Source organism: Chenopodium album, chromosome 22 (assembly GCF_948465745.1).
Source record: "Chenopodium album chromosome 22, dcCheAlbu1.1, whole genome shotgun sequence".
Classification (NCBI taxonomy): Eukaryota; Viridiplantae; Streptophyta; class Magnoliopsida; order Caryophyllales; family Amaranthaceae; genus Chenopodium; species Chenopodium album.
Genome location: NC_137855.1, coordinates 12,243,010 through 12,268,554, shown reverse-complemented (window position 1 = coordinate 12,268,554; position 25,545 = coordinate 12,243,010). Strand labels below are relative to the sequence as shown.

At 33.0% G+C, this 25,545-nt stretch overlaps 4 protein-coding genes across 5 annotated transcripts; 3 read left to right on the top strand and 1 right to left on the bottom strand.

The window, feature by feature from the left end:
• The first annotated feature begins 806 nt into the window (after positions 1–806).
• Positions 807–5,035, top strand: LOC145606081 (uncharacterized). The gene is made up of 9 exons (XM_081662141.1): positions 807–904; positions 1,361–1,529; positions 2,601–3,144; positions 3,255–3,383; positions 3,477–3,539; positions 3,637–3,765; positions 3,847–3,975; positions 4,068–4,256; positions 4,717–5,035. Exons 2-9 carry the CDS (start codon positions 1,413–1,415, stop codon positions 4,734–4,736), a joined length of 1,320 nt encoding a protein of 439 aa, XP_081518267.1. The 5' UTR covers positions 807–904; positions 1,361–1,412; the 3' UTR covers positions 4,737–5,035.
• Positions 5,036–6,844: 1,809 nt separating this feature from the next.
• LOC145603965 (B3 domain-containing protein Os11g0197600-like) lies at positions 6,845–7,771 on the top strand. The gene is made up of 4 exons (XM_081659930.1): positions 6,845–6,973; positions 7,068–7,340; positions 7,436–7,454; positions 7,653–7,771. Exons 1-4 carry the CDS (start codon positions 6,845–6,847, stop codon positions 7,769–7,771), a joined length of 540 nt encoding a protein of 179 aa, XP_081516056.1.
• A 418-nt stretch (positions 7,772–8,189) lies between these two features.
• LOC145606079 (B3 domain-containing protein REM16-like) lies at positions 8,190–12,092 on the top strand. Of its 2 annotated transcripts, none has more exons than XM_081662139.1 (8): positions 8,190–8,370; positions 8,467–8,602; positions 9,553–10,111; positions 10,208–10,336; positions 10,727–10,855; positions 10,939–11,124; positions 11,343–11,500; positions 11,708–12,092. In XM_081662139.1, exons 2-8 carry the CDS (start codon positions 8,486–8,488, stop codon positions 12,002–12,004), a joined length of 1,575 nt encoding a protein of 524 aa, XP_081518265.1. In that variant the 5' UTR covers positions 8,190–8,370; positions 8,467–8,485; the 3' UTR covers positions 12,005–12,092. The 2 variants fall into 2 exon arrangements, with proteins under 2 accessions (XP_081518265.1, XP_081518264.1); XM_081662138.1 differs by having other exon boundaries at positions 10,724–10,855.
• Positions 12,093–18,394: 6,302 nt separating this feature from the next.
• LOC145603534 (phosphatidylinositol 4-phosphate 5-kinase 1-like) lies at positions 18,395–23,621 on the bottom strand. Its single transcript, XM_081659455.1, has 8 exons — positions 22,071–23,621; positions 21,739–21,903; positions 21,468–21,633; positions 21,169–21,285; positions 20,888–21,081; positions 20,677–20,795; positions 20,442–20,526; positions 18,395–19,302 (listed from the first exon to the last, which is right to left on the bottom strand). Exons 1-8 carry the CDS (start codon positions 23,369–23,371, stop codon positions 18,996–18,998), a joined length of 2,454 nt encoding a protein of 817 aa, XP_081515581.1. The 5' UTR covers positions 23,372–23,621; the 3' UTR covers positions 18,395–18,995.
• Positions 23,622–25,545: the final 1,924 nt, after the last annotated feature.

The following is a 25,545-nucleotide window of genomic DNA, read 5'->3' as shown; positions in this document are numbered from 1 at the left end:
TTTGCGATTTGGATTATAGCCAAAACCGAATCCAATCCGAATTAATTCGGTTTCGGAATTAATCCGAATCCAAGCCGAATTAAGATTCGATCTAATCCAATCCAAACCGAATTAATTTTGTTTTTCAAATTAAAATCCAACCCAAACCGAAAATTTGTTCCCTTCTTTTGCAACATTCCAACTCGAAACTCGAACTTCACCAAAAACAATTCTACGATCATTTATTGTTAATTACTTTCTTTGTGAGAGAGTAAGATATTGAGAAAGGAGAATTGAGAATTAGGTTTTTTTACAAGTTTATATATGAAAGGGGAAAGTAGTTGGATAATTTGAAAAAGAAAATGGGCTTAAAGCATTGGGTCGAAATTCGGTTTTCGGTTTTTTTAAACTCCAAACCGAATCCAATCCGTAATCCATATTTTTTAATATTTCCAATCCGATCCAATCCGAATTCAAAAAAATCCAAACCGAATTACTAATTCGGTTTGGTTTGGTTTGGTTTTAATCCGAATTACTTTCACCCCTAACGGAGAGGTTTAAGACCAACCCGGTTAAATCATTTCATGCAAAATGCACGGTACAAAAGTTACTAGTACATTATTAAAGTACACACATTAGTAATTATGTGTGTTATAATGTGTGTATTACTAATTTGGGACTATAATGTGTGCTTTTAAGAAATTACTAATGTTTTTCACACACACACACACACAAAAAAAAAAATAAAAAATAAAAAAAAAATACTTGTACATTATTACATATTTGCAGTCACATTGCTCAATTTTTAGCAACAAAAGTACACTGCACTAATAGGAGCATCCTATTGGCTACCTCGGTAAGGAACTCTACCTCTCTCTTAAACAGAGACCTCTGTACACTCCTCATTTATTCATGGTAGTAATTGGTAAGTGTCAAATTGCTCAATTTCTCCCAAAAAAATTCACACATTTTCCTCAATTTCACTCTCATATCTTCACTTTTTTGTAAGTGGGTATTTCTTCCTTTCATTGGGGTTAATTTACCTGTTTTATCTTAGTTAATTTTTTAATCTATTCTCTGAATTATGTTAGGGATTTGCAGAAGATTCTCTGTACTATAAAAAGTTTTGATCTTTGGAAAAAAATAATGAACATTTTCTAAACTCTTGTTTGAATTATGATTAGGACTTGAAGCAGATTTTTTGTACGTACATAAAAGTTTTAATCTTTGGGGGAAAATGGTGGAGATTTTTTTCATTTTTTAATTTTTTGGTTTGATTTATGTTTAGGAATTGAAGCAGATTTTCTGTTCTTCAAAAGTTTTGATCTTTGTGGTTAAAATGGTGGAAAATTATCTAACTTCTTGTTTGATTTGTGTTTAGGAATTGAAGCAGATTTTCTGTGCTACAAAAGTTTTGATCTTTGGGACGAAAAATGGTGGAACATTTGGAGTGTAAGCATTGCAAAACATGGGAAGAAGAAATGTACTGGAAACATTTCAACTCCATGCATTTCTTTCAGACCTTACCCCCAAACTTCCATGATCATCTTGTGAGTTATCTTAATTTTAGAAAAATTTAACCAAGTGGGTTTATGAAATTGTTTATGTTAGTACTTAGTAGAAATTAATTGTCACGTTGATAGTGTTATTTTTTTTCGATATAATCTGAACAGTGAAAATGCACCAACTCGGTCAAAAATTAGTAGTCACGTTGATAGCGTAATTTGATCTAGTGTTACCAGGATGAAGATTTTTTTTTTTTTTTTTTTCCTAGAACCTGAAATAATGTTTGTTTGGATGACTTTAATACAATGTGTTTATCCCACTTTCTTGAGGTTAGAGAATTGTTAATTGTAGGATCATGTAATTTCAATCATCTTTAATGAATATTGTGGGTTTATTTTTATCCTTTGACAAGATCTCTGGTTTTAACAAAACAATCTTTTGTTGTGGTTGTTGTTGTGTTCCATGATAGTAGCTTTTTTATTTTCTGATTTTATGAATTAAGGCACATTGTTAGAGTTAGTTAGTAATGTGGTACTACCTTGGAACTACTTATAACTAATCAAACTACTGTAAAGAGTTGTCAGTTAGAGTAATAGAGATAAAATGGATATGGGTAGAATTAAAGGGTTATTTCAAATGTAAAGATGGCCATGTATGACATTGCTTGGGGCAGCTTACTCTCATTCATGAGAAAGTATTGAGATTTGATGATCGGATCAATTCTCGTGGTTGTGAATTTACTTGGGTATAGATTATGTATGAGATAGGTATGATAGTTGTGCTATGTTTTCATGAGGAATATATGTACTTAATATTAGTTACCTAGTTGAAAAATATGTAGTTTGTAATACGCTTATCCTACTTATAATTGTTAGATTTGTTATTGTGATACGATGGTTGTGCCTTGCGCTTAATTTTTTTGAGGGATATATGTGCTTAACTTAAAAACCATATGTAGTACTTTGTATTGCCTTTTAGCCTATAGTTTCATTGTTATTTTATGATGTGTGAGTGGTACATTTACTCGTTTGCATTTGAAAAATCTTGAATTCTTGAGCCTTTTTAACTGTTTTCTTTTGTTACGTATCAATCTCAATTTGAACATGAACAATCAGGTACTGCCTGAGAAATTCACTGCACACATGAAATCTCAGTTGCCAGATAAAGTATTTCTTAAAAGCCCGAGTGGGGGTGTGTGGGACATAGAGCTGCTGAAATCCAATGATCTTCTGTTTGTTGGAAATGGATGGAAAGACTTTGTGAAAGTCAATGAATTGAAAGAAAACTATGTCTTGATGTTCAAATTTAAGAGAAACTCGATTTTTGAGGTCTTAATCTTTGATGAAGGGAGTTCTTGTGAGAAGGAGTCAACCTACTTTGTTAAGAAATGTAAGCATACTGAGTCTGAGCATGAAGTAAAAAAGAGGACTGCAAGAGAGGCATCCAACACTGAAATTATTGAAGATGGTGGTGAAGAAGATTCTGCTTTTGTTGTATCAAAGAAGTCCAAGAAAGATGATGAAGCAGTGGTTTCCTCTGGAGGAAAGGTGGACACTCAAGCTCCAAGAAAACGTGCGCTGAATCCAGCTGCAAAAGCTAGAGAAGGAACAAGAAGGATACTGCCATGCCGATTGCCAGTCAAACGAAAAGTTCAATCTGGTAAGCATCTTAAATTTCTGAAAACTTTCTCTTAATACTTGTAATCTTGAAATGAATACTTCTTTAAGCACGAGAGCTTGTAAATATACTTCTTCTTTATGATTTGGTAGGAAAAATGTCTTTCAGAAATGAAACAGACAAGGAACCGATTGAAATATCACAGAGAGATGTGATCACAGCTGAAAATGGAGAAAGTTCCCCGGAAAAAGTTGATTCTGACAAACTAGAGTCCCATTCTAGTAAGCATCGTTATTTTTAGTGTTTTGTGAAATGAGAAGCTGAATTTTCAAAAATTGCATACGTATATTAATACTGTGTGCTTAATTTGGCAGAAAAGAGCTTGAACAAAAACGATGCTGCTAAGGAACACTCTAAGAAATTGAAGGGCCAACCTGGTACCTTACTTATGAAATGGCAAAATTGATTTGTGTAAATTCTGGAATTTTAAGAATTTCTGACAGTTTCTGATAGTTGTGCTTGTGCATACTGTAGCAGAAGGGCAGCCAAGTGGTAATCATGTTGAAAATGAACCGATACTGAATTCTGAGATGGACATAACCACTGAAAATGAAGAAAGGGAGTTGGTCGTGGACTGTGCTCCTAAACCGAAGCCTCAATCTGGTCAGTTTAGTTATGCAGATTGTCTTTGAGGAGCTGATTATGAATATAAATGGTGATGTCTTTGTCTACATAATTTGGCAGAAAAGAGGCCTAGTAGTAATGGAACTCCTAAGGAACCAACTCAGATACTAGAGAAGGAGATGATCACCCCAAAAAATGGCAAAAATTTCCCAGTTCCAGGTTCTTCTAACGGATTCAAGGGTGAAGCAGGTATGCTACTTTCTTCTTGAAACACCAAGATGTTTTATGCAAGTATTCTGAAATTTATTAGCTTACTATTGGTTGTATGCATGATCTGGCAGAAAAGGAATCAAGTAGAAGAAGAGAAATTGTTAAGGAACAGAGTCCGATTGCTGGGCGGGAGGTGATTAGACCTAATTACAAAGAAACTTCCTCAGAGGAAGATCGTTCTCGCAAATCTAGTGGAAAACGGTGCAGACTGAAAAAGCAAGAGCCTCCTAATTCATCTAAAAAGCCAGTATTAAAAAGTGGTAATCCTCTATTCTTGTAGTTTGGTTGCCTAGTTGATGAGTTGTTCAAGTGATTTTTTTTTGTCTTTTCATTTATTATATTAGGGGTGAAAGTACTGTGTCTTCTTACTGATGCAAAGTCGATCCTGATATATGATACTGGTGAAGTGGTGATCATAAGATATTTTGTGAACAAAATGATATTAAATGGGGTTAAATCCTCCAACCTATCCCATCTTCACTGATGCTTCTTCCTCCATTTTTACCCAATTACCGTCTTTCATCATCTCCAATGGATCAAAGTCTTGGTCATAATGCTAAGCCATCCTTGTTTCCGTAGTCTGGGTGAGCTTATAGCCACCCTCATCTCAATGACGGGCAGGACTTCACATTCTTATCAAGATTCTAGGACTACTGTCCTAGGATTAACAAGGAACTTAAAAATTGCTGATCAATAGTTATACGTGTATATTCTTTTCAGGCCAGAGCACACGAGGCTAGAATTGGGAGCACTCAAAGAATACTGTTTGTCAGCCATCCCATGGTGGATGTAGTGGATCATCTGCTAAGCTAGCTAGAAGAACATCCAGTTTCTTATGTTGCTTTCTCCTTAGGGACTAACCCATTTATCAATAATGTTGTAATATATCTAGTCTCCTAGTCTTAGCTGCTATTTCAAACAGTTTGTGTTTGCAAAAACTTTTGCATGCCCCCGGTTTACAATAATTTTATTGTACATCGAACATTTTTGCGAAAAGTGACCCTTTTTCTTTTCAGAAGTGACCTATATTTTCACAAAAGTGACCCATATTTTCACAAAAGTGACCCTTATTCACATAAATGACCTTTTTTTTCACAAAAGTGACCCTTTTTTTTCACAAAAGTGACCTTTTTTTTTTCAAAAAAGTGACTTTTTATTTTTCCACAAACCCTTTTTTCACAAAACAAAACAGAGAAGTAACATAGAAATTTTCATCAATAACCACTATCATTCGCTTTAAGTTCGAGAAGCAAAAAATCCCAAATTCACCAGAACAATCATCATAAATGTTTGTGGGAAACACCATAATGAAGACTAATAACACCGTAGCGAAAAGAAACGAAGATTAATTTGCCATAGCAAATAGCCATTTTTGTGCCGCTTCGATAATGATTTGAGATGAAGCCATTCATCTATTTTTGTGTCTGGAGGTTCATAAATGTTGATAGAAACAATCGATTGAATTTCAATTATATAAATAAAAAAAACTCAATTTAAACAAAATTTTGAGAAAAAATCGTCATTTGAGAAATTGGTTTTACGGTCGAAATTTTTTGATCAACAAAAGATTAATTGTAGGTTGAAAATTTTAGAATAAAGGAAGTGATTTCTTAGGCATGGAAGATGAAGAGAAAATGAAAGAGTAAAGGAGAGAGAGGAAAGTAAGAGTAGAGAGAGAAACTGAAAGAAGAAAGAAATATCCAGAAAATGAAAAATAAGGAAGAAGGTGTAAACAGACAGATGATAACTTACTTTATATGAGCCGATTTACAATAATACTATTGTACATCGGGTGTTTTATAATATCACAAACTTTTCATTAAATCGGGTGTTCACTATTTTAGTGAAAATCAAAAGGAAGCGTGAGTTTGGTGGCCCAATTTTGACAAGGAAAAAATGAAATCTTATTTTCTTTCTCCTCTTTATTCAACAGATTCTCTTTCTTCTTCAATCTTCTTTTTCTCTGTTTTTTCTCTCTCCTCTAGTTCTTATCTTCTTTTGTTTTTCTCTCTCCTCTACTTCTCATCTTCTTTTGTTTTTCCTCTCTCCTCTAGTTTCTGGTGATAATTGATGATGTTGATGTTTCTGCTCTAGGTTAGTGTTTGTACTTTTTTTTGTAAATTTTTCGTCGCTTTGCTCGATGAGATGGTCGGATATGGTGGAATCAACAATGGTTTCAACGCGATCGGCATCGCTAACGGTGGTTCCGGCGGTGACTTTTGATTTGTTTGAGTGATTGTATAGTTTTTTCATGACTATTGTTAATTTTTGTGTTTGTTTCGTTAATTTTGATACTCTGTTTTTCATTTGTAGTTTAATTACTTTTGTGAAAAAGGTCACTTTTATGAATAAAGGGTTACTTTTGTGAAAAAAAAGTCACTTTTGTGAATAAAGGGTTATTTTTATGTAAAAAAAAGGGTCACTTTTGTGAAGAAAAAGGGCTACTTTTGTGAAAAAAAAAGGGTCACTTTTATGAAAATATGGAGCACTTTTGTAGAAGAAAAAGGGTCACTTTTGTATAAAAAAAGGGTCACTTTTCGCAAAATGTTCGATGTACAGTAAAAATACTGTACACCGAGTGCATGCAAAAGGGATTGTTATAATATTTGTGTTGTGTTTGACTGTAATAACTCTTATATTCTATCCTCATGACTCGTATCTTTTGATACTCCAAGTGCGCCTTTAGCACATGATTAATATAATTTTCTCCTTTAACCAAAATTAAAAGGGTGGATCTGTTACAGGATTGTGATTTCAGTAAATGTCATTAATTTCAGGATTGTACTTATTTTTTAATTTTTTGCTCAAAATAGTTTCGGAAGAAAGGAAGTCTGTGGTGAAGGAGTATATGTCAAGCAGAAGGCCAGTGACTGAAGTGGAGAAAGAGGACGCTTTGCTAAGGGCTAATCGGAAAAAAATTGAAGATAGCTTCATTGTAGTAATGCAGCCTACTAGTGTTTACAGAAATTTTTTCTTGGTAATTATATTTGGAAACACTTCTTTTCTTGTTCGGTGTTTCCACTTTCCAGTACATTATGGAAATGTATTTTGAATGTTCTTGTTTTTTGCAGGACATTCCTGCAAAGTGGATGCAACAGCATCTTCCCTGCCGAAACCAAGAAGTAATTCTTCGTGTGGGCAAGAAAATATGGCATACTTCTCTAATTACTTACGGCAAGAAAGATGCAAGTATCTCTACTGGATGGAAGAAATTTGCCCTTGACAATTCCTTGGAGGAGTCTGATGTGTTAGTCTTTAACCTGGTTAGTCAGAAAGACAAGGCAAGTGCTGTGATGGATGTTGACATATTCAGAGTCGTCGAGAAAACCACTCCTCCTCTTCCTGTAATGTCTTAGACTATTAGAAGGCATTTAGTGGTCTTGCTAAGAAAGTAGACTGAGTTTGCCTAATCTTTGGCTGTGTTTTGATATACTAACAGTCATCGACTTATTGTAAATGTAACTCTTAACAGACTTAACCTATAAAATTACCTGGAGTAAGTATGATATGGTATTAAGAATGCATCAGCTTCGTTAGATGAAACAATTTCTGAAACAATGTTACTGATTGTTGAAACGTTCCTAGTGATCTGCAATAGTCATCTCGCGTTAGCAGCTAAGCTAATGCTTTTGTAATTCCTGTCTTGCATATTCCAGTTTCTTTGGTTGGGTGTTTTTATGATTGTAAAATGCTGCACTATGCAGGACAACGGAAACTCATTGTTGGCTCTTTACATGAAAGCATATACTGTAAATCAGACTTTCCTTCTGATTAAATACAAACTTTGACATCTAATTGTACCCATGAGCTTTTCATTTTGATTTTGGCACGAGTTTGAAAATGTGTTGTAGAAATCTTTATTAAAATTATACTTTGTAAATGTAATAATAGATTTACTAGATTTGTACAAAATAAAGTGGTTTATAAGAATACTTCCTTCTTTTTTACTCCGTACTTAGTACTCGTATTTTGATTAAGGATGGTTGTGAGCCGAACTGGGTTATGCCTCGTGCCAAGCCTGTATGCCGTGACCTTGGCTAAAAATATCAATAGTCTTGAGTGTGTATACATATACATGTATTTTCTCGTGCATGATACGGACCACCATATGAAGCCAATAAGCTGTTTTACAATTTGTCAATTAATATAGTTCTATTATCTAGGGAAGGTAAAGAATATGTCAAATTCCAAAGATTTTCTCTTTAAATTTTTTTTTTGCATTTCTACTGTATCATGCAAAAATACATTAAACATCCCATTGGTAAATTTCATAGCCAATAATCTTTGTCACAAATCACTAATCTCGAGGTATAAACACTTCAAAGTTTCTGAAAAAGTGTGTTTTTCTTCAATCTAGCTTCTGGGTTGTCACTTGTGAGTAAAATCTCCTCTTTTTCTCAGATTGTTTTTTTTTAAACAATTATTTTTATTTTTTGATTATTTTTATGTTTGATTTTTAATTTTTTGTAGGTGATTAATTTGAGCAAAAATGGAGGAGAAATCAGATTGTGAGAATTGCAGGACATGGGAAGAAGAGATGTACTGGAAACATTTCAATTCCATGCATTTTTATCAAATTCTACCCCAAAACTTCCATGATCATCTTGTTAGTTTTCTCCAGATTTTTTATTTTTAATTTTTTTTTATAATTTTTTAAAAAAATTTAATTTGCTGTCAATTTCATGTTAACTATTGTTAATCAATGCAAGTATTATAAAATCCAGAATTTCATATCTTAAATTGTGCACTAATTTTTAGCCATTTAATGTTTGTTGATATGCCATTATTGTACTATGCAACATGCTAGGTTTTGAGGTGTTTGGGAATTATAGTGATTTGCTTTTGAAAACTTGCATTTTTGCATTTGATTTGATTTCAGTGGGAAAAATTGTCTTAAATTGGTACATTGAATGTAATCTGTTAGTAATTGTTGTTAGGTTAAAAATTAAATTTGTTTGTACATATTATGGACTCAATCATGAGTAGGAATGATGATGGGTAGATAAGCATTTTTATTTTGCAAATGAATCACTGGGGCATTACAAATGGGGGAGAGGGAAGGGGCTAGGGGAGGATTCAAACCGTGGCCTATTGTACAAATTCCCTTAGCGAAGTTTGCATAGGTATTAAAGTGACTTGGGAAGGACATATAAAGAATGGTGCAAGGTTAAACAAAGCGAAACTGCATAAGGCAGCTTGAATTTTGCTTGATAGAATCTGTATAGAGAATTTGTCCAAAGTATAGGCGAATTACTTGAAATTTACTGCAAGATGGGAAGTTGTTGATTGTATACGGTTATTCCAATTGAGTGGCTGTGTGTGGGTTAAAATTTGGTAAATTTCAGTGCATGCTCGAAGGATTTACTATGTTTTGATATTACCTTTGACCTGTTCGTTATGCTTACTACATGAATGTTTGTGGTAACCTGTTCAAGAATTCTCTTTATAATTGCAAACTCGGCCATCTTTAATGAACAGTGATTATGTTTATTTGTGTAGAAGAAAGCCTTTCTGATATATTTCCTCTGTATTCTAAACTTGATCGTGAACAAACAGGTATTGCCTGAGAAATTTGCTATGCATATGAAAACCAATTTACCAGACAAATTGTCTCTCATAGGCCCGAGTAGTAATGTGTGGCACGTGGATATTCAGACAACTGATAATGTGCTGCTTGTCGGGGATGGGTGGAAGGACTTTGTGAAAACTCATGAGCTAAGAGAAAATTGTCTCTTAATGTTTAAGTATAAGCGTAACTCAAGTTTTAAGGTCTTAATTTTTGACCAAGAGAGTTTGTGTGAAGAGGAAGCATCCTATTTTATAAGGAAATGCAGCCACACCAAGCCTGTACATGAAACTCATAAGAAGAGAACTGTCAGAGAAAGTTCAAACACCAATGTAATTGGAGACGATATAGATGATGATTCTGCATATGTTGTATCGAAAAAGTCTAAGAACAATGTTGATGGGGAGGTGAACTGTTTGGGACGAGAGGAGAACACCCAAAATCCTAGAAATCAGACTTCCAATATGGCTATAAAGAAAAATGGCAGAGGCAGGCCAAGAAAGATAAAAGAACCATGCAGTTCTTTGAGCAAATCAAAGGCCCAATCTAGTAAGCACTTTGTATTTTGTTTGAAAGAAATTTCTACTTAACATGAAATAAGGAGTGTGTTAAATGAAGCTATATTTTGTGTACATCCTTTTGCAGAGGAAAAGCCCGGCATTAATGAAGCTACCTGTGAAGTGAGTCAGGTTTCACTACGAGACCTGAACACCCCTGAAAATGGAGAAAGTTCCCCCGAGAAAGATCATTCTAACAAGTTGAAGGACCAATTCGGTAAGTGTTAGTTATATCATTTGTCCTGAAGTGAGTAGCTATTTAACTATTGTTTGTAATACTGTGAAGTTATGCTACTTGACTCTTATTTATCTTGAATAACTGTGCTTTACTCTCAACACTCCAACGAGAGTATGGTCCTTATACATGTGATTTGTATTCAAAATTGGACTTGAGATACGAATTTTAACCAGAAGTAGGTACAAGTAAACTTAAATTATGTCACGATTTATATTCTTTATCAGAAGTATTTTAAGCTTAATTGCTTATGATCTTTGGGCCCATAATTTTGAATTGAGGGTATATTAAACTTCCTTGTGCCTGTGTAATTGTGTATCATAGTTAAGAAGTTATGAATTCATCCTTTTTTTTTCCGTATATTTTTAGCAGACAAGAATCCTAGCGGAAATGACACTGCCCAAGAACCAGGTACAAATTCAGGGAGAGACTGGAGCACCCCTGAGGATAGAGAAGGTTCCTTAGAGATGAATAATCACCACAAATCGAAAACATTATCTGGTAAGCATCGTGATGTATTATTATATACTTTTAGATATTAGAAAGTTACTATATCGCTATTGACTATGCACGAAATTTGGCAGGAGAGGAGCCAAGTGAAAATGGTACAGCGGAAAAAATAAGTCAATTTTTGGGTAGCAAGCCAATAGTTTTAAATTTTGAAGAATGTTCCCCGAAAGCGGATGATTCTCACAGTCATAGAAGGAAAAGAGGCAGACCAAAGAAGCAGGCAGTTCCCATGTCGTCAATGAAACAAGTGTCCAGAAGTGGTAAATCTCTCATCTAATGAACTTATGTCACCTCAATGTTACTTCAATTAAAATTATGGTACCATGTAAAACATGTACAAGTAAATGTGGATCTCGATTTTTGGTGAAAAATTTGTGTCTTGATTATTAGACACTAGAAAAAAGAAATTTCTGATGTTGATACATAGTTGTAGGCTTGACCTGCTTTCTTTTTTTTCTTTTTTTTTTTCCTGAAGTAGTTTCATCTGAAAAGGGGTACCCCGAGTATGTGTCCAATAGAAGGGCGGTGACTGAGATGGAAAAAGCGGATGCTTTGCTAAGGGCTAACCAAGAACGAACTGAAAAAAGTTTCACTGTTGTGATGCGACCTAGTAGTGTTTACAGGAGGTTTTACTTGGTATTGATTCCTTACCAATTCTATCATAATCTTGATAAAATATTGTTGCTTTATTTCGTATATAAACTTACATTCATAATATATCTTGCTATAAACCTACAACCATAGTTTTATCATGAAAACAACATCTATTTAGTAACAAAAGGAGTAATGAATTTTAATAATATATAACTGTGAAAAGTTCTTTTGTGCTGTTCTCTTTGCCAGAGCATTCCTGCAGACTGGATGAACAAGCACCTTGCTCTCCAAAACCAGGACATTGTTCTCCGAGTGGAAAATAATATATGGCACGCCAAGTTTTATTATAATGGGAAAAGATGTGTGGGAGGACTCTGTGGTGGGTGGAAGAAATTTGCCTTCGAGAATTCCTTGGAAGAATTTGACGTCCTACTCTTCAAGCTTGCTAACCCGAAGGATGATGCAACTGTCTTTGACGTTCAAATATTCAGAGTGATCCCGAAGATCCTCCCTCCCCTCCAAGTGAGTTCTTCCATTTTGATATGAAGATCTTCTATAGGCTACATTAGCTTGTTGATCTTTAACTGCACTGTAATGGGTTTGCAGGCATAAATTTTTAGATCATCTAATATTGTATGTAGTATTCAGTAACTTGGTCATAATTCTTATTAGTTACTCCGTATTTAGACTGCTTTAATATACCTAGATATGCTACATGTACTCCTAAACTTTCGAACTACCTAATATAAGATAAGGCGATTATGAATGTCGGAGTCAATTATTTACTCTTCTTCAACTTTTTTTTTAATACTACAATTGATATAATCATGTAACATTGGTCTAGTGACATTTAGGGGGCGTTTGGTTCAAATCATTTGAATGGAACGGATCGGGAACCCATATCAAGAAGGTATGGATTGAGAATCCCATGTTGATTGTATTGGTGTCTTAGACTGTTTGGTTCACCTTGTAATCTAGTTATATTTGAAAGTACTAACAGAGGAACAAACCTCATGTAGTCAGGAGTGATGAAATGGCTGCTAATCTGCTATAGCCTTATTTTTTTTTTTTCCTTTTATTTTTTTCTTTTTTTACAAGGACAAGGCTAAAGCTTTTATTCAATGGGGAACTTATGCAACAAACTTTGGGAGATTCTTTGATAGAGTATTTTCATTAAATTTTGTTGTTACCTACATACAGCTTCCTCTATTCCAAATTAGATGACACGGTGCGACTTTAATTTGTGCATTATTCACATAACTTGATTTGATTTCGCTTTGTGATTTCGTGTTGAGAAAAAATATAGTCATGTGGGGTTTTGTTAGATACATCTCAACATCGATTTTTCAAATATTTATTTTTTCATAATTATTGTTAGTATGTAATTAAGGACATTTGCATTAGAAAGTATGTATTATTGACAACATGCCTAAATGAAATATGTCATCTAATATGAAACGGAGGAAGTATGTTGTATAATACTCCGTATAAGTCTAAAGCATCAACATCTTTTCATACGGCTTATCATTGTACGGAGTAGTAACTAGTAAGTGTATACTTCTTATAATACATATTGTATGATGCAAGTTAATCACTGAAAAATGTTTTGAATCGAAAATTCAAGTTACTCAACATGATAAATATGCACTACTTTTTTAGGTTCTCGCATAATAGATGCATCTCTTTTCTAATTATTAAAATTTATATGTGAAATTATTATGTTGCCCTCGGCTTAAGTGGAGATCGGACCGGCTTCACTTTTTAGTTTACACTAGTTATTTGCCCGAGCAATTTTCGGGTATTTACAGCTAAAAATTGTTTTTTCAAATTATTATAAGTTTGTATTTATATATTGATTGTGTATACAATTTAAAAACACTAGATGAAGCCTGTGCGATGCACAGTTTGTTTGATTTTTATTTTTTTATTTTTTTAATTTTTTTTTTTGTATTTATAAGCTAAAATTTGTTATATATTTAGATAAAATTTCTAATATTAGAAGATAATATTTAATATTTAATTAATTTAAACTTTAAAATCTAAAAACTCGAGAAAAAACTCCCCTTTAATTTAAACTTAAAAATCTAAAAACTCGGGAAAAGCTCCCCTTTAAATATATATACTAGATGAAGCCCGTACGGTGCATGGTTTGTTTGATTTTATTATTATTATTTTATTATTTATGAGCTAAAATTTGTTATATATTAAGATAAAATTTCTAATATTAAAAGATAATATTTAATTAATTTAAACTTAAAAATTTCATTTGCCAACTTTGCTTACGTGGCATTTGAATTATTTAATTCTAAAAGAAATTTATAATCTCTGATTTAATTGGCTACTACTAAGATTTATAATACTACATGGCGCGTTGAGAAAATTAGATCCTATGTGGCTCTCTAAAAACTCGAAAAAAAAAACTCCCCTTTAAATATATATATATATATATATATATATATATATATATATATATATATATATATATATATATATATATATATATATATATATATATATATATTAGATTTTATTTATTTAAAGTAGTTATTGTTGCACTAATATTTTTTTTTTTTTTTTGAAAAACATTGCTCTAATATTTAGGGGGCGTATTCTCTTTTATTTATTTATTTAAAAAATCAATTATCTTATTATTATTTAAAGAAAAAAAAAAGTAAAAAAAGTTTTTGGCGGAAAACTCTTTATTGTGGAAGCGACACTCTACGTGTATTTTTGGAATAATTTTAGTGATTACTTTAGTATATAATTGTTATCTAACGTCCTGAGAGTCCAGGTCGCTAATTAGCAAGATCCATAATATATATATATATATATATATATATATATATATATATATATATATATATATATCTCGCATATTGATTTTCCTGTGGACCATGATAAAGGTGGTATATATGCAAGTTGTTCAAATTGAGTTCGGTTATATTTGAATGGGTGGTCATTTTTGGCTAATTAATTAGATTTTTTTTTCTCTGTGTTTCTAGAGTTACGAAAGGAAATAAAAATATGTAACTAAGCTAATTGGCCACATGTTTCAATCATAATATCAGTAAATCTATATAGGTCATATTCAGGTGATCAGTTCTTTTTATTAAATATGTTTTTGGTTGTTAGTTTGAGTCTAAATGATTTGTAGAAAGTTGCAAAGGTTAGTGAAATAGACATAGTTAAGTTTACTCCTTAGTCTTTAGGTATGTACCACCCTCAAGATCAACTTCAACTCATCAACTAAGCTAAACATTATTGATTGATATTTCACTATGTTCACCTTATTTACTTATTTTATGTATTAAAAAGTTTAAATAGAATATGGGTTAATAAGTTCAGTCAAGATAAATTCAAAACTAATACACTCAGATAAGATAGAAATCAAAGCATCATAGATTAGACAAAAAAGTTGTAGTAGTATAAACTTACCACATAAGTTCTAAGCCTCAAAATACTTATTTTGGAAGTCTTGCTTATGAGATTATTATACCTTGAATAGATAACTATTATAATGGCTTCTAAATTCATTAACTACCTCTGCAAAATTGTTTGAAAGATTAAGATTTAACTCAGTAAGCAGACTACCAACTATATAATGTGTTTACTTCATCTTCAATACTAAGTTACTCCAGGGGCGGAATCAAGGGGGGCTAGGGTTAATTTTCTATTATAAGAACAACATACATTCTCTGCAACTCGATATTTTTCCTACAACTTTCACATTATTTGTAATAAATTAAACAAAATTTCCATCTTTAGTATTAATTTGGGCCCGGTAATGTAAAATTTTTGGTTCCGCCACTGAGTTACTCAAGATTTAGTGCTTTAATGATAACAGTCGGAGATCCATGCATGTAAACTTTGATTTACGGTATCGCGTATTTCAAATGATTTTCACATCATACAATGTCTCATCCAAATCAAATGATTTCCACATCATACAATGTCTCATCCAAACCATTACATTATTTGATAAGTAGTTGGAGAGATGAGCACAACCTCTTCATATATTCGTCGCCATTAAACTCTACTAGTAAAATTCAGATCAAGCTCAAAATATTCACGTTTCTTTGTAGCATTCAACCATGACTCGTAGTTATTTGTATCATCATAACAAGAGAATTCGTAATGAAAACGTTGTAAATAGGATGTATCATTCTCAACTAAAACCTTACTCACAAAATTATTGTAACAATTCTGGTATCTCAATAAAGCCATATACATAAAACCATTTATTATTATTATCATTGATAAACTATTGCAATTAATTAAAATAAAACTTCTTTTTATTAATAAAATATAAAAAGAAACAATTTGTAAGGTTCAAATAGAATTCTCTCTCATCTCTCTTCTACACCTCTATGTAGAATAGTCTATTCTTCTTCTGTAATTCTAGTACATATATCTTGGGGTAGGTCAAGTATTGATATTTCGGGTAGCACTTGAGTAAATATGTAAAATCTTCACTCCCCCGCCTTTTTATTAGTTTGTGTTGTACCAAATCTTTAGAATACATCAATTCAGAAATGGAGGATGTAATTTATTTTAATAAATATGAGTCTAATTAACCATTCATCCATCTTAAAAAAATAAATAAATAAATAAATAAAATAAAAAATGAAAAAGATTTATGTTTTTAACCCCCCAAAAAAAAGGATCGGTAAAAATATGTCTAGTAGACATTGTTGTCATGAAATGAGTAAAAAAATTTGGTCAAAGTCAAAATATATAGATTAGGATATTAGTCATGTATGAAGTATAAAGTTAATCATAATCACATCACTGAAAGATATAAAGGAAAGAAAAAGCACATAAGACAGAGCATGAGAATTGTAATTGTCTTTTGTAATGAGCATGATTATTCTACTTAAAGTAGGACACCAAGCAAATCGTAATGGCAGTAACTAAATCTTTTAAAATAGCATTGCCATGTGACCCACAGTTTCAATATATACTACTGGATTATGAAAAGAGCAAGTTATACCATTTCATGCTTTAGATCCCTTGCTTTTTAGGTCATGTTCTCTTATATTATTATCTAGATTAATTAAATTAAATCACAATTTATCTGATTGTGGAATAATTAGGTTAGTGACCTAACGAAGTTTTAAACTACCCCGAAACGAATTTGGAATAGGCCGAAACAGAAAACCAAAATTCAAAACGATCTACAACATATGATTGATCGAGCCATCGAGGGTGCTGTTTTCGAACCTTTGTGTTAGGTCATTCATTATCAATATACACTACAATAACTAGTCGAAACCATAGGAAGGGAATTTTATTCAATACTCCCTCCATTTTTAAAAGTGTCTCATAAGTTGTGTATTTATTGGGTAACTTATTTATTAATTAATTCACTATGCGTTGTTTTTTTTTTTTTTTTTTTTTTTTGACAAAGATGAGTTGGTTGTTTGATTATAGCATTGATGGTAAAAGAAATTGTACCACAACGGCAGTGCTTTTTTTTAAAATTTTTTTTTTATTATTTCCTTATAATTTGTAAATGATAAAACGATAATTTCATGATAAATATGAACAATCATTACATTATGGTGTAATTTTTTTCAAACCATATAAGTGAGGTGTTAAAAGTACGTAGTTAAGTTCTACGGAGTTGTGAATCAATGAGTGGTGACTAGTGAAGCGTCGTTTTTGGGCTGCGATGCCCCATTCATATGAATCATACCCTAATATTCATAGTGAATAATGAATATCATATATTACTAGCTACTTTAGATGACTAAAACAATGATTATTAAGTGTTTATATATCTATCTAATATCATAATAAACTAACGAAGTATCTCTTAAACTTTAGCCTCTATTACAAGAAATTAAACACTTATGAAAATACAGTGAAAAATGAAAAGTAAAGCACTTATTAAATACAAAGGGAGTATATATATCTAAAATTATGCATTGACAAATGTTCCTAAAGAAAATGTGTCAACTAAGATAAAGCGATTAAAGTACATCTCATTCAAATTCACTTCACTTGTTCCTTGTAGATCTCAAAGCCCTTATTCGTCATATGGCTTGGGATCTACTTTGTTAGCCAAAAACTGTGGGAGTCCTTCATAGACGCTTATAATATTACTCAGATTTGGAGCACCATTACCCTAGATAGTTATCGGTCTTGTCACAACTTGTATTGCTCTAAAACATTCGTAGCCATCACTTTTAGTGTAGATGGGAGTGTGATAGATCGCTACTCTTGAGCAAGAAAAATTCCTACTATCAGGGCTAAAGTAATCATCTACATTTAATTTCATAGTACAAATATTTCACGAAGACATAAAAGCGGCATGAAGTGGGTGGAGTTTTCACAAAGTCATAGTGAAAGCTGAGCCGAAATAGCGAGAGAAAGAGTAACAAATGATTCACAGACACTATGTCATGGACGCTAATTCAATATTACTTTCTCCGTTTTTACAATCATTTCTTATCTCTCTAACATCCCCCCAAAATTGACACAAATAATCTTTGAAATAAACAAACACAAATCCGCGTTCTTGACTCTTGTAATAGTGAATTACAGAATTAGTGACACAAGCTCTTGACATCTCTTCAATATGTCAACTTCGTCAAAATAAATAAATAAATAAATATGTCAAAATTCAAGTACTAGGTTAAACATAAAGACAAACATGTCCTAAATGTCTCATCTTAGTGAAAAATCCAAATAAATCATTAAATAGAGTATCAAAACTACACCAATATTAGAAAATAAAGAAATTATCCAATAATTTATGAAGATCTCTAGGCTCCAGCAATGTAGAATTGTTTCTTTCAAATTTAAGAGGGGACAAGAATAGAAAATGGGGGGTCAATATCCCCACTTCTTTAATATTATGCTTTTGCTCTTCTTTTTATAACTCAACCTCACTGCATAAAGCAAAACCAACCATATTTTTTGAATTAATGTTGCCTTTTTTGGTCAGCAAAATCAAAGTTCTAAGTTAAAAAATTACATTACAATTAAAAATTACATTACAAAAAATAATGAAATTAAGTTCACTACGTTATCCAAACTTTCCCTTTCCTTTTTAAACTGTACAGTTATTTTGAATTTTCCTATTTCCTTCTTTTTACTTCCTGGCAAAATAATCCAGGGAAGGGAAAACACAAAAATAAAATTTTTTAAAAAAATTCGAAAAAACGAAAAAAAAAAAAAAAAAAAAATAGATACAAAAATTATGCTCCCCAACCCAAATGCATGATAGTTCCCTACAATGTACAAAATGTATTCACCCCTCTTTGATTAATCTCTTTCTCTTCAGTATAATGGCTGATCCCAAAAAATTCAGCCGCCATAAAAATTGTATTAGTAGTTTAGTACGATATGATTCAACGAGTCATTGATGGTTCAGATGAAGCTCATTGAAGCCGTGTTTTAAGAGCCCCGAGTGCTGTGCTTCTAGGGGGTCCGAGGCCAGGGCCAGGGTCAGGTTCGCAGAAGCAATCAACAATGTGTTTATGGTGTAATCTGATGATATGGTTTAGTGAGTGATTGTCCTTGGTTCTTATGCTTACTCATCTTCCACAAAGACGCGATGCATGAAATCCCGGAACCTTTTGGAGTAGAGCTTTGGATCCACAGCTGAAATGGAGGTGGGATCCACTTGCAAGGACTTGTAAGCATGTTCGAATTTTTTGATGATATCATAATCTTGGAGAATGTCAATGATACCAAAATAAAGAATTACTTCAAATACCTCCCCACCACCACCATTTCCACCAGTTACACTTCGTGGAGTTCCATTCCCTTCGAATTCTGCCCGTGATACTCGCTCTGCTCGTGCAGGCATGTTTGCTCCTAGCCGGATGAAAGGTCTCCTGTGATTTAACAAATCATAATAGCACGGATTAGAATAATACTTGTAGAGATACTACATGATTGTTTACTGTATTCAATTATCAAAGATTAACATCAAACGAATTTCTAACTACTAACTACTACACTAAACATAAGTCACGTAGTTTGACTCGTGATGATCATGACAGCAACTCTCACAATCTGACTATTTTACGAGTAAAACTCTTGACGCATTCGTTCATTCTCATTATTTATTTTTTTAGTCCAGCTTGTACCTTATCACCACATAAATTACATTAGTATTTGGTTCGTTTGATATGCCACTATGCCAGTCATGTTCTGCGGTCATTAACACAAGTCCTAATCATCTACATTATTGTAAACATACTAGATTTTCTTTTTTTGTAAGTATTTGACAAACTCCAACCTCCACCTATTAGAGATTACTACACATAACTGAAGATAATAACAGCTATTACACCGGCCAAAAGCATAAATAGCATAAACTACTCGTATTACTGCAAGGACCGCTAAAATTATTCAGGTTCGTAAGAACGATTTACTGCCACATCACAACTTAAAGGTTCCAACAATATATTAATCAATTTGAGCAAATCAAAGGGCTAAGTAAGCAGTATATAGCATTTCCAGCCTGTCAACTACCAAATTATGAACCATTCCAAAAAAATTTGACAGTCCATTTTAAATTGGACCATATCCTACAGGTCATATATATAAACAAAGAAAATGACAAACAAACAAGTTCCTTTCATTTTAAGACAATTCATTCAAGGCTTAATGGGAAACTACTACGTCAGGAGACCAAAATCTTTCAACACAAAAAATAAATGAGATTAAACAGAGACATTCCAATGGTCTGTCTTACAGTACAGCATAAACAGCAGTAAATGCAATGTCGACGACTGAGGGCAGAAATGTAGACAAATCAAGGGTAGGAATGTTGGACCAGTACACTAATTAAACACTTACACCATAATGTTTAATCACTGCCACACAAGGCTTAAGAAAATATGCGGGATCAGATGATTTCCCATCCCAATGTATCTTATAATCATAGCAAATCAGATTAAGGAAATTGATTTCTGGTTGCAATATTTGAACTGAAGAGAGGATAAAAAATAATTGTAAGAAGACTTACGTTCCCTCCATTATGCAGTTTGAGTCCTGCGTAAATATCTCGTACCCTAGAGGCGAACTCTTATCATGATTTGTACCCCCTCTGCCTGGAAAGAGCCAAAGAAAAAGTTCAGTAAATATCACTTGTTCAGAGAGGCTACTTATGTGAAATCAACCCAAAGAGAAATACCGGAAGTAATAATATTACTATATTAGTAATGAAAATACAAAAACATGTAAGAATGGCAATAGTATACCAGTAGGTGACAGTCCTGGCTCATTACTGGAACAATCCTCGCGGAAATGAAGACCGATCAACAGACTATAATCCATGATTTTCTCTGCCTCTAAGAACTCGCAATCTCTATCAACCTGACTGCTTTTTAAAAATACAAACCATTAAATAAATGCAAAGCTGAATGAAACTGCAGTTTTGAACAATTGAAACAAATTTTGAATGAAACTGACCTCATGAGCTCTTGGAACCAAGATTGCTGTAAGCGAAACACAAATTTTAGGTCAAGGTCCTTAAGGGTGGTAGTCTCATCAATTTCACCTTCAGGTTTGTCAATTGACCGACCATGGGAAGAACCTTTTAGATCAAATCTTTTATGAATCCGGTACTCAGAGTGAAACAAATTTCCCATAACAATGAAGCGAGTCTATCGGCCATCAAAAAAAGTGTAACAATTAGTTTTTCAGCACACCATCAAATTTGTATGTTTACTCGATTTAGGGCAAGATAGTACCTTTTGTCCACCCACTGCTTTGAGTTTGACACAATGCACACCAAAGAACTTTGTCACCAACGTATTCTTGTATTTGGCAACATGGTCATAATACTTAGGCAGCATTTTGATGAGTACCTGACATAAATTCCCATAATAACCAATTATGAGAATCCATTTTCAGAAATATTATGATGACTCTCTCATTCTAGCATATTAATCAACCATTATGAGTTGTAGTATTCCCTCTTTTTAATAATATACTACATGAATGAATGTGTTGGGAGTAAACTAAACCTAATGTACAAGTGCAAACTGACCTTAACTTCAGCCTTCTTGACAGTTTTAATCATATACCGATCATCTTGAGTTAGATAGAAGCAACTTCCACTCTTTCCAGGGGACGAAAACTCTCTCAACGCGTCACTTCCACAAATAGCTAACATATACTCAGCTGGATCAATCCCAAATAGTTCTCTCAAATGTCTAGACATCCATATCAGCCACATATGGCAACAATGAACAAAGTCAGCAGATTACACAAGCAAACTGAAGTTCGATCATGACATCAAACTAGTACAATTCATTCACCTGAACACCATGGGACAATAATCTTTCCATCTGAAATCAGCTGATTGATGTGGTGGTGTATGTTTTGATCCTTCAGGAGGGAACCTAGTCCAAAATTTCTCCTTAGGCTCAAAATCAGAACCCTTAAGATCCCGAGTTTTCGAGGCATGCTTCCCAACAGAATGCCTATATATTATCAAATTTAAAATTCAACCCACCATTCAAAATCAGCATAATTACCTATAAACAATGCATACATTCATGCTAATCAAACTCAAAACACAACAATCATAAACCAACAAAACAACCACATTCCCAAAAAAAACCAATGCTACTAATGTTATTATTATTACCTGATACCTAACTGCAAATTAAGCATAAGCTCATAATTCTTATGACATTTCGTAATCGGTTGTCCAGGCTTCTTAATCTCATCACATCCACCACCATACCAATACGGAGTCGAAGGCGTTGAACCCACATTTATATTATTATGATTACATACAACAACATTCATATCCCTAGGACTTTGACTCCTACTCAAAGCACCCTTAGGACTACTCTTCTTAGCACAATTACTAGCAACCCTATACAACTTAGAAGCCTCAGAATTATCAATAATATCACAAGTAATATCCCCAGCTTCCTCATCCGCTTCCCAAATACATATCCTTGGAAAATTCACCCCTCTATCCGACACACTCATCCTCCCCCCATCCTCCCTCTTGGCATTCGTCGTAACGAATCCCTCATGATTAGTCCCACTCCCATTCCCCCAGTTCCCAGCATAGGTGCTCCCATCAGGACGGGTAAAAACCCCGGCCCCTTTCGGAACACCATTCTCCCAATGCCCTTCATACCTATTCCCATTAGCCCAAATCAACACCCCCTTCCCAAATATCACCCCATTCTTCCACTCCCCAACATAAACATTCCCATTACTCCAAACATACTTTCCTTCACCATTTTGCACATTCTCCTTCCATTCACCATCATACAAATCACCATTAGCATACAACTTCTCCCCTTTCCCACTCTTCTTATCACACACCCACATTCCTCTATATGTATCCCCTTCCGTCCCCGTAAACGTCCCCAACCCCTCCATTCTCCCTGACTTGAATTCCCCTTCATACGTCGCACCCGACGGCCATGAGAATCTCCCTTGCCCAGTCGCCTTCCCTCGCCGCCACTCCCCCTCGTACATACACCCATCTGACCACAAATATTTCCCACTTCCATGAGGTACATTCCCAACAAATGTGCCAGTGTAGTAATCCCCATTTGCCAAATTCCGCTCCACCACCTCCGGCACCTCCATCTCCGGCGACACTCGCCGGAGACTCGCCGGAGACCGGTTTCTCATCTCGGGTGTAGGTAATACAATCTGGGGTGGTTTCTCTTCTTCTGAAGATGAAATCTCTTCCTCTTCTTCCTCTTCCTCTTCTTCTTCCGCTTCTTCGTCGGAAGATTGTGTAGATTCGGAGTACTTTGTTGTTGTTGTTGAAGCGCGTGAGCATAGACTGTAGGATCTTCTGAGTGTTTTCAGCTTAAGGGTGTCCTGCATTTTGTGCACAGGAGAGAGTTTTGCTGTTTTTGACAACGGTTGCTGTTGTTGTTGGTGGTGTTGTTGGTGTTGTTGGGCTGTTGTCATGATGTCAAGTATTGGGTAGTCGGAGATTTAAGCATTATTTGATTGTTTGATTTGAATTTTTGTTTGGTTTTGTGAGTTAAATAGTGAGCTAAAAATGGTTGGTTTTTGAGGTGGGATTTTAGGTTGGATTTTTGTTGGGATGATGATGATTGATGAAGAAGGAAGAAGTGTGTTGTTTTTGGTTTGAAGAAAGGAGGAGAATCGAGAGACAGAGAAGACAATACAGGAAGAAAATGGGAAAGTGTAAGAATGAAAGAAAGAAATTCAGGAGAGAGAAACAGAAAGCCCGGCTATACGTTTAAGAGACTACTTCAAAATTTTACTCCGTATTTTAAAAAAAAAAAAAAAAATTGTTGAAAAAAAAATATTTTTAATTAAAAATTTTGGAAAAATTATTGCTATTATTGAAATTTGAAAATAATAATTTTATTATAAATTATAATAATAATTCCTATTATTCTTACAAAATAAAAACCCAAAAAATTTTGATAAAAATACTTATTAAAATAACATTTGAATTATTTTTTAATATAGAATAAGTGTTATTTTTGGTAATTTAATAAGTAATGGGGGTGTTAATAATTTGGTTTGTGAATCTAAGTGACTAATAAGTGACCTCTCAAAATTAAAAAAAGAAAAAGAAAACAAAAAGGGGCTAATAAATGTGATTTGTTATGCCAACAACTTAATTTAATTGAGGTTATTATAATGAAAGAGAATTTTGGGAGTAGTGACATAGCATTATAGAAGCATCATTTATAAGGTTGCTGTGTTTCTGATTTTGGTTTAGTTTTGTGCTTCATTTTGGGAGGAGTGACTACTTTATGACTTTTGATTTACTACCAATATTTTATTATTTGAAATTTGTTTTAATTCATCAATCAATAATACAAGTATTTTATTCTCGTTAAGTTGTGCTAAATGCTAATGGTTTGGTTTTTTAGTTCAATTACAAAGGTCCCTAAAGATCTAGGTATAGACTTTATTAGATACTCCCTGCGTCTCCTTTTGATAGTCCCTTAAGGTAAATTTTAATCCCAAAATATTCACCCTATTTGTTTTTTCTAACAACCATTTTTATTAATTTTTTACCAAAATTTCCTCCAATTTGCAACAATATTTGTGCAAATTTAGGGTTTATTTGGCATCATTTTTTGTTTTTAATTTCCTGTTTTTTTAAAAACTAAAAACCAAAAACAGGAAACAAGAATAGGTGTTTCCACTTTTCAGTTGTTAGTTTTCAAAATTATCATGATTTTAATAAGTCTAAATATTTTTTGATTCATTATGTGATATATATAATATACTTAAAAAAAAAAAAAAAAAAAAAAAAAAAAAAAAAAAAAAAAAAACCAATAAACCAAAAAAACAGAAAACCACAGCGATGCCAAACGAACCCTTAACTTTTTCATGTAAATTTTGTTTTCCCATGTACTTTTATTACTTTCTCTCTCTACTTTTTTGCATACCCAATGTCAATTTACTTTTTCAATGTACTTTTTACTCTTCTTTTTTGTGTTTATTAATTTCCATGAAAAATGTCCATAAGGGACTATCAAAAGGGGATGGAGGGAGTACTAATTATACTTCGTAGTATGTAGTCGGGGCGTTGACCCGAGTTTTTACCATATACTCCCTCAGTCCCATAACATAAGTAACTATTAATCTTATCATCATCTTTTTATTATTATTATTATCTTATATTATTTCTACCTCCACATGTACAAAATAGAGACTCTCAACTACCTATGTAAATACTACTCCCTCTAGTCTTAAAAGAAGGTTTATGTTCGATGACTTTTCATAATTTATGAGGAAAATAAGATAGTGAAAAATTATTAATTAGATGTCATATATATCAAGTATTATAGCATAATTATTCAACCAAAAAAAAAAAAAGTATTATAGCATAAAATTAACTTTGAAAATAGGTTTTTTTTTTTTTTTTTTTCTTTTTGGTTGTTTGTATTGGAAGTATGTAAATACCTTTGTAATTAGAAATATTTTTTTACCTTTGTGTAAAAGTATTAATTGAAACCGAATGCCTAAATAACAAATGTAACCCTCTTTCGGAAACGGAGGGAGTACTTCTTTAAACTTTTACTTTTTTATAAAAAATAAAATAAAAAAAAAATAAAAAAGATTTTAATATTTTTATTGAATATGGAGATTGA

Coding starts and splice junctions, on each gene's coding strand:
- LOC145603534 (XM_081659455.1), bottom strand. CDS start 23,371: ATGACAACAGCCCAACAACACCAACAACACCACCAACAACAACAGCAA. Junction 21,904..22,070: donor AATTTGCAGTTAGGTATCAG/GTAATAATAATA, acceptor GATAATATATAG/GCATTCTGTTGGGAAGCATG. Junction 20,527..20,676: donor GCCAGGACTGTCACCTACTG/GTATACTATTGC, acceptor GGCTCTTTCCAG/GCAGAGGGGGTACAAATCAT.
- LOC145603965 (XM_081659930.1), top strand. CDS start 6,845: ATGTCAAGCAGAAGGCCAGTGACTGAAGTGGAGAAAGAGGACGCTTTG. Junction 6,974..7,067: donor TTTACAGAAATTTTTTCTTG/GTAATTATATTT, acceptor TGTTTTTTGCAG/GACATTCCTGCAAAGTGGAT.
- LOC145606079 (XM_081662138.1), top strand. CDS start 8,486: ATGGAGGAGAAATCAGATTGTGAGAATTGCAGGACATGGGAAGAAGAG. Junction 8,603..9,552: donor AAAACTTCCATGATCATCTT/GTTAGTTTTCTC, acceptor GTGAACAAACAG/GTATTGCCTGAGAAATTTGC. Junction 10,337..10,723: donor CAAGTTGAAGGACCAATTCG/GTAAGTGTTAGT, acceptor GTATATTTTTAG/CAGACAAGAATCCTAGCGGA.
- LOC145606081 (XM_081662141.1), top strand. CDS start 1,413: ATGGTGGAACATTTGGAGTGTAAGCATTGCAAAACATGGGAAGAAGAA. Junction 3,384..3,476: donor CAAACTAGAGTCCCATTCTA/GTAAGCATCGTT, acceptor TTAATTTGGCAG/AAAAGAGCTTGAACAAAAAC. Junction 3,540..3,636: donor GAAATTGAAGGGCCAACCTG/GTACCTTACTTA, acceptor TGCATACTGTAG/CAGAAGGGCAGCCAAGTGGT.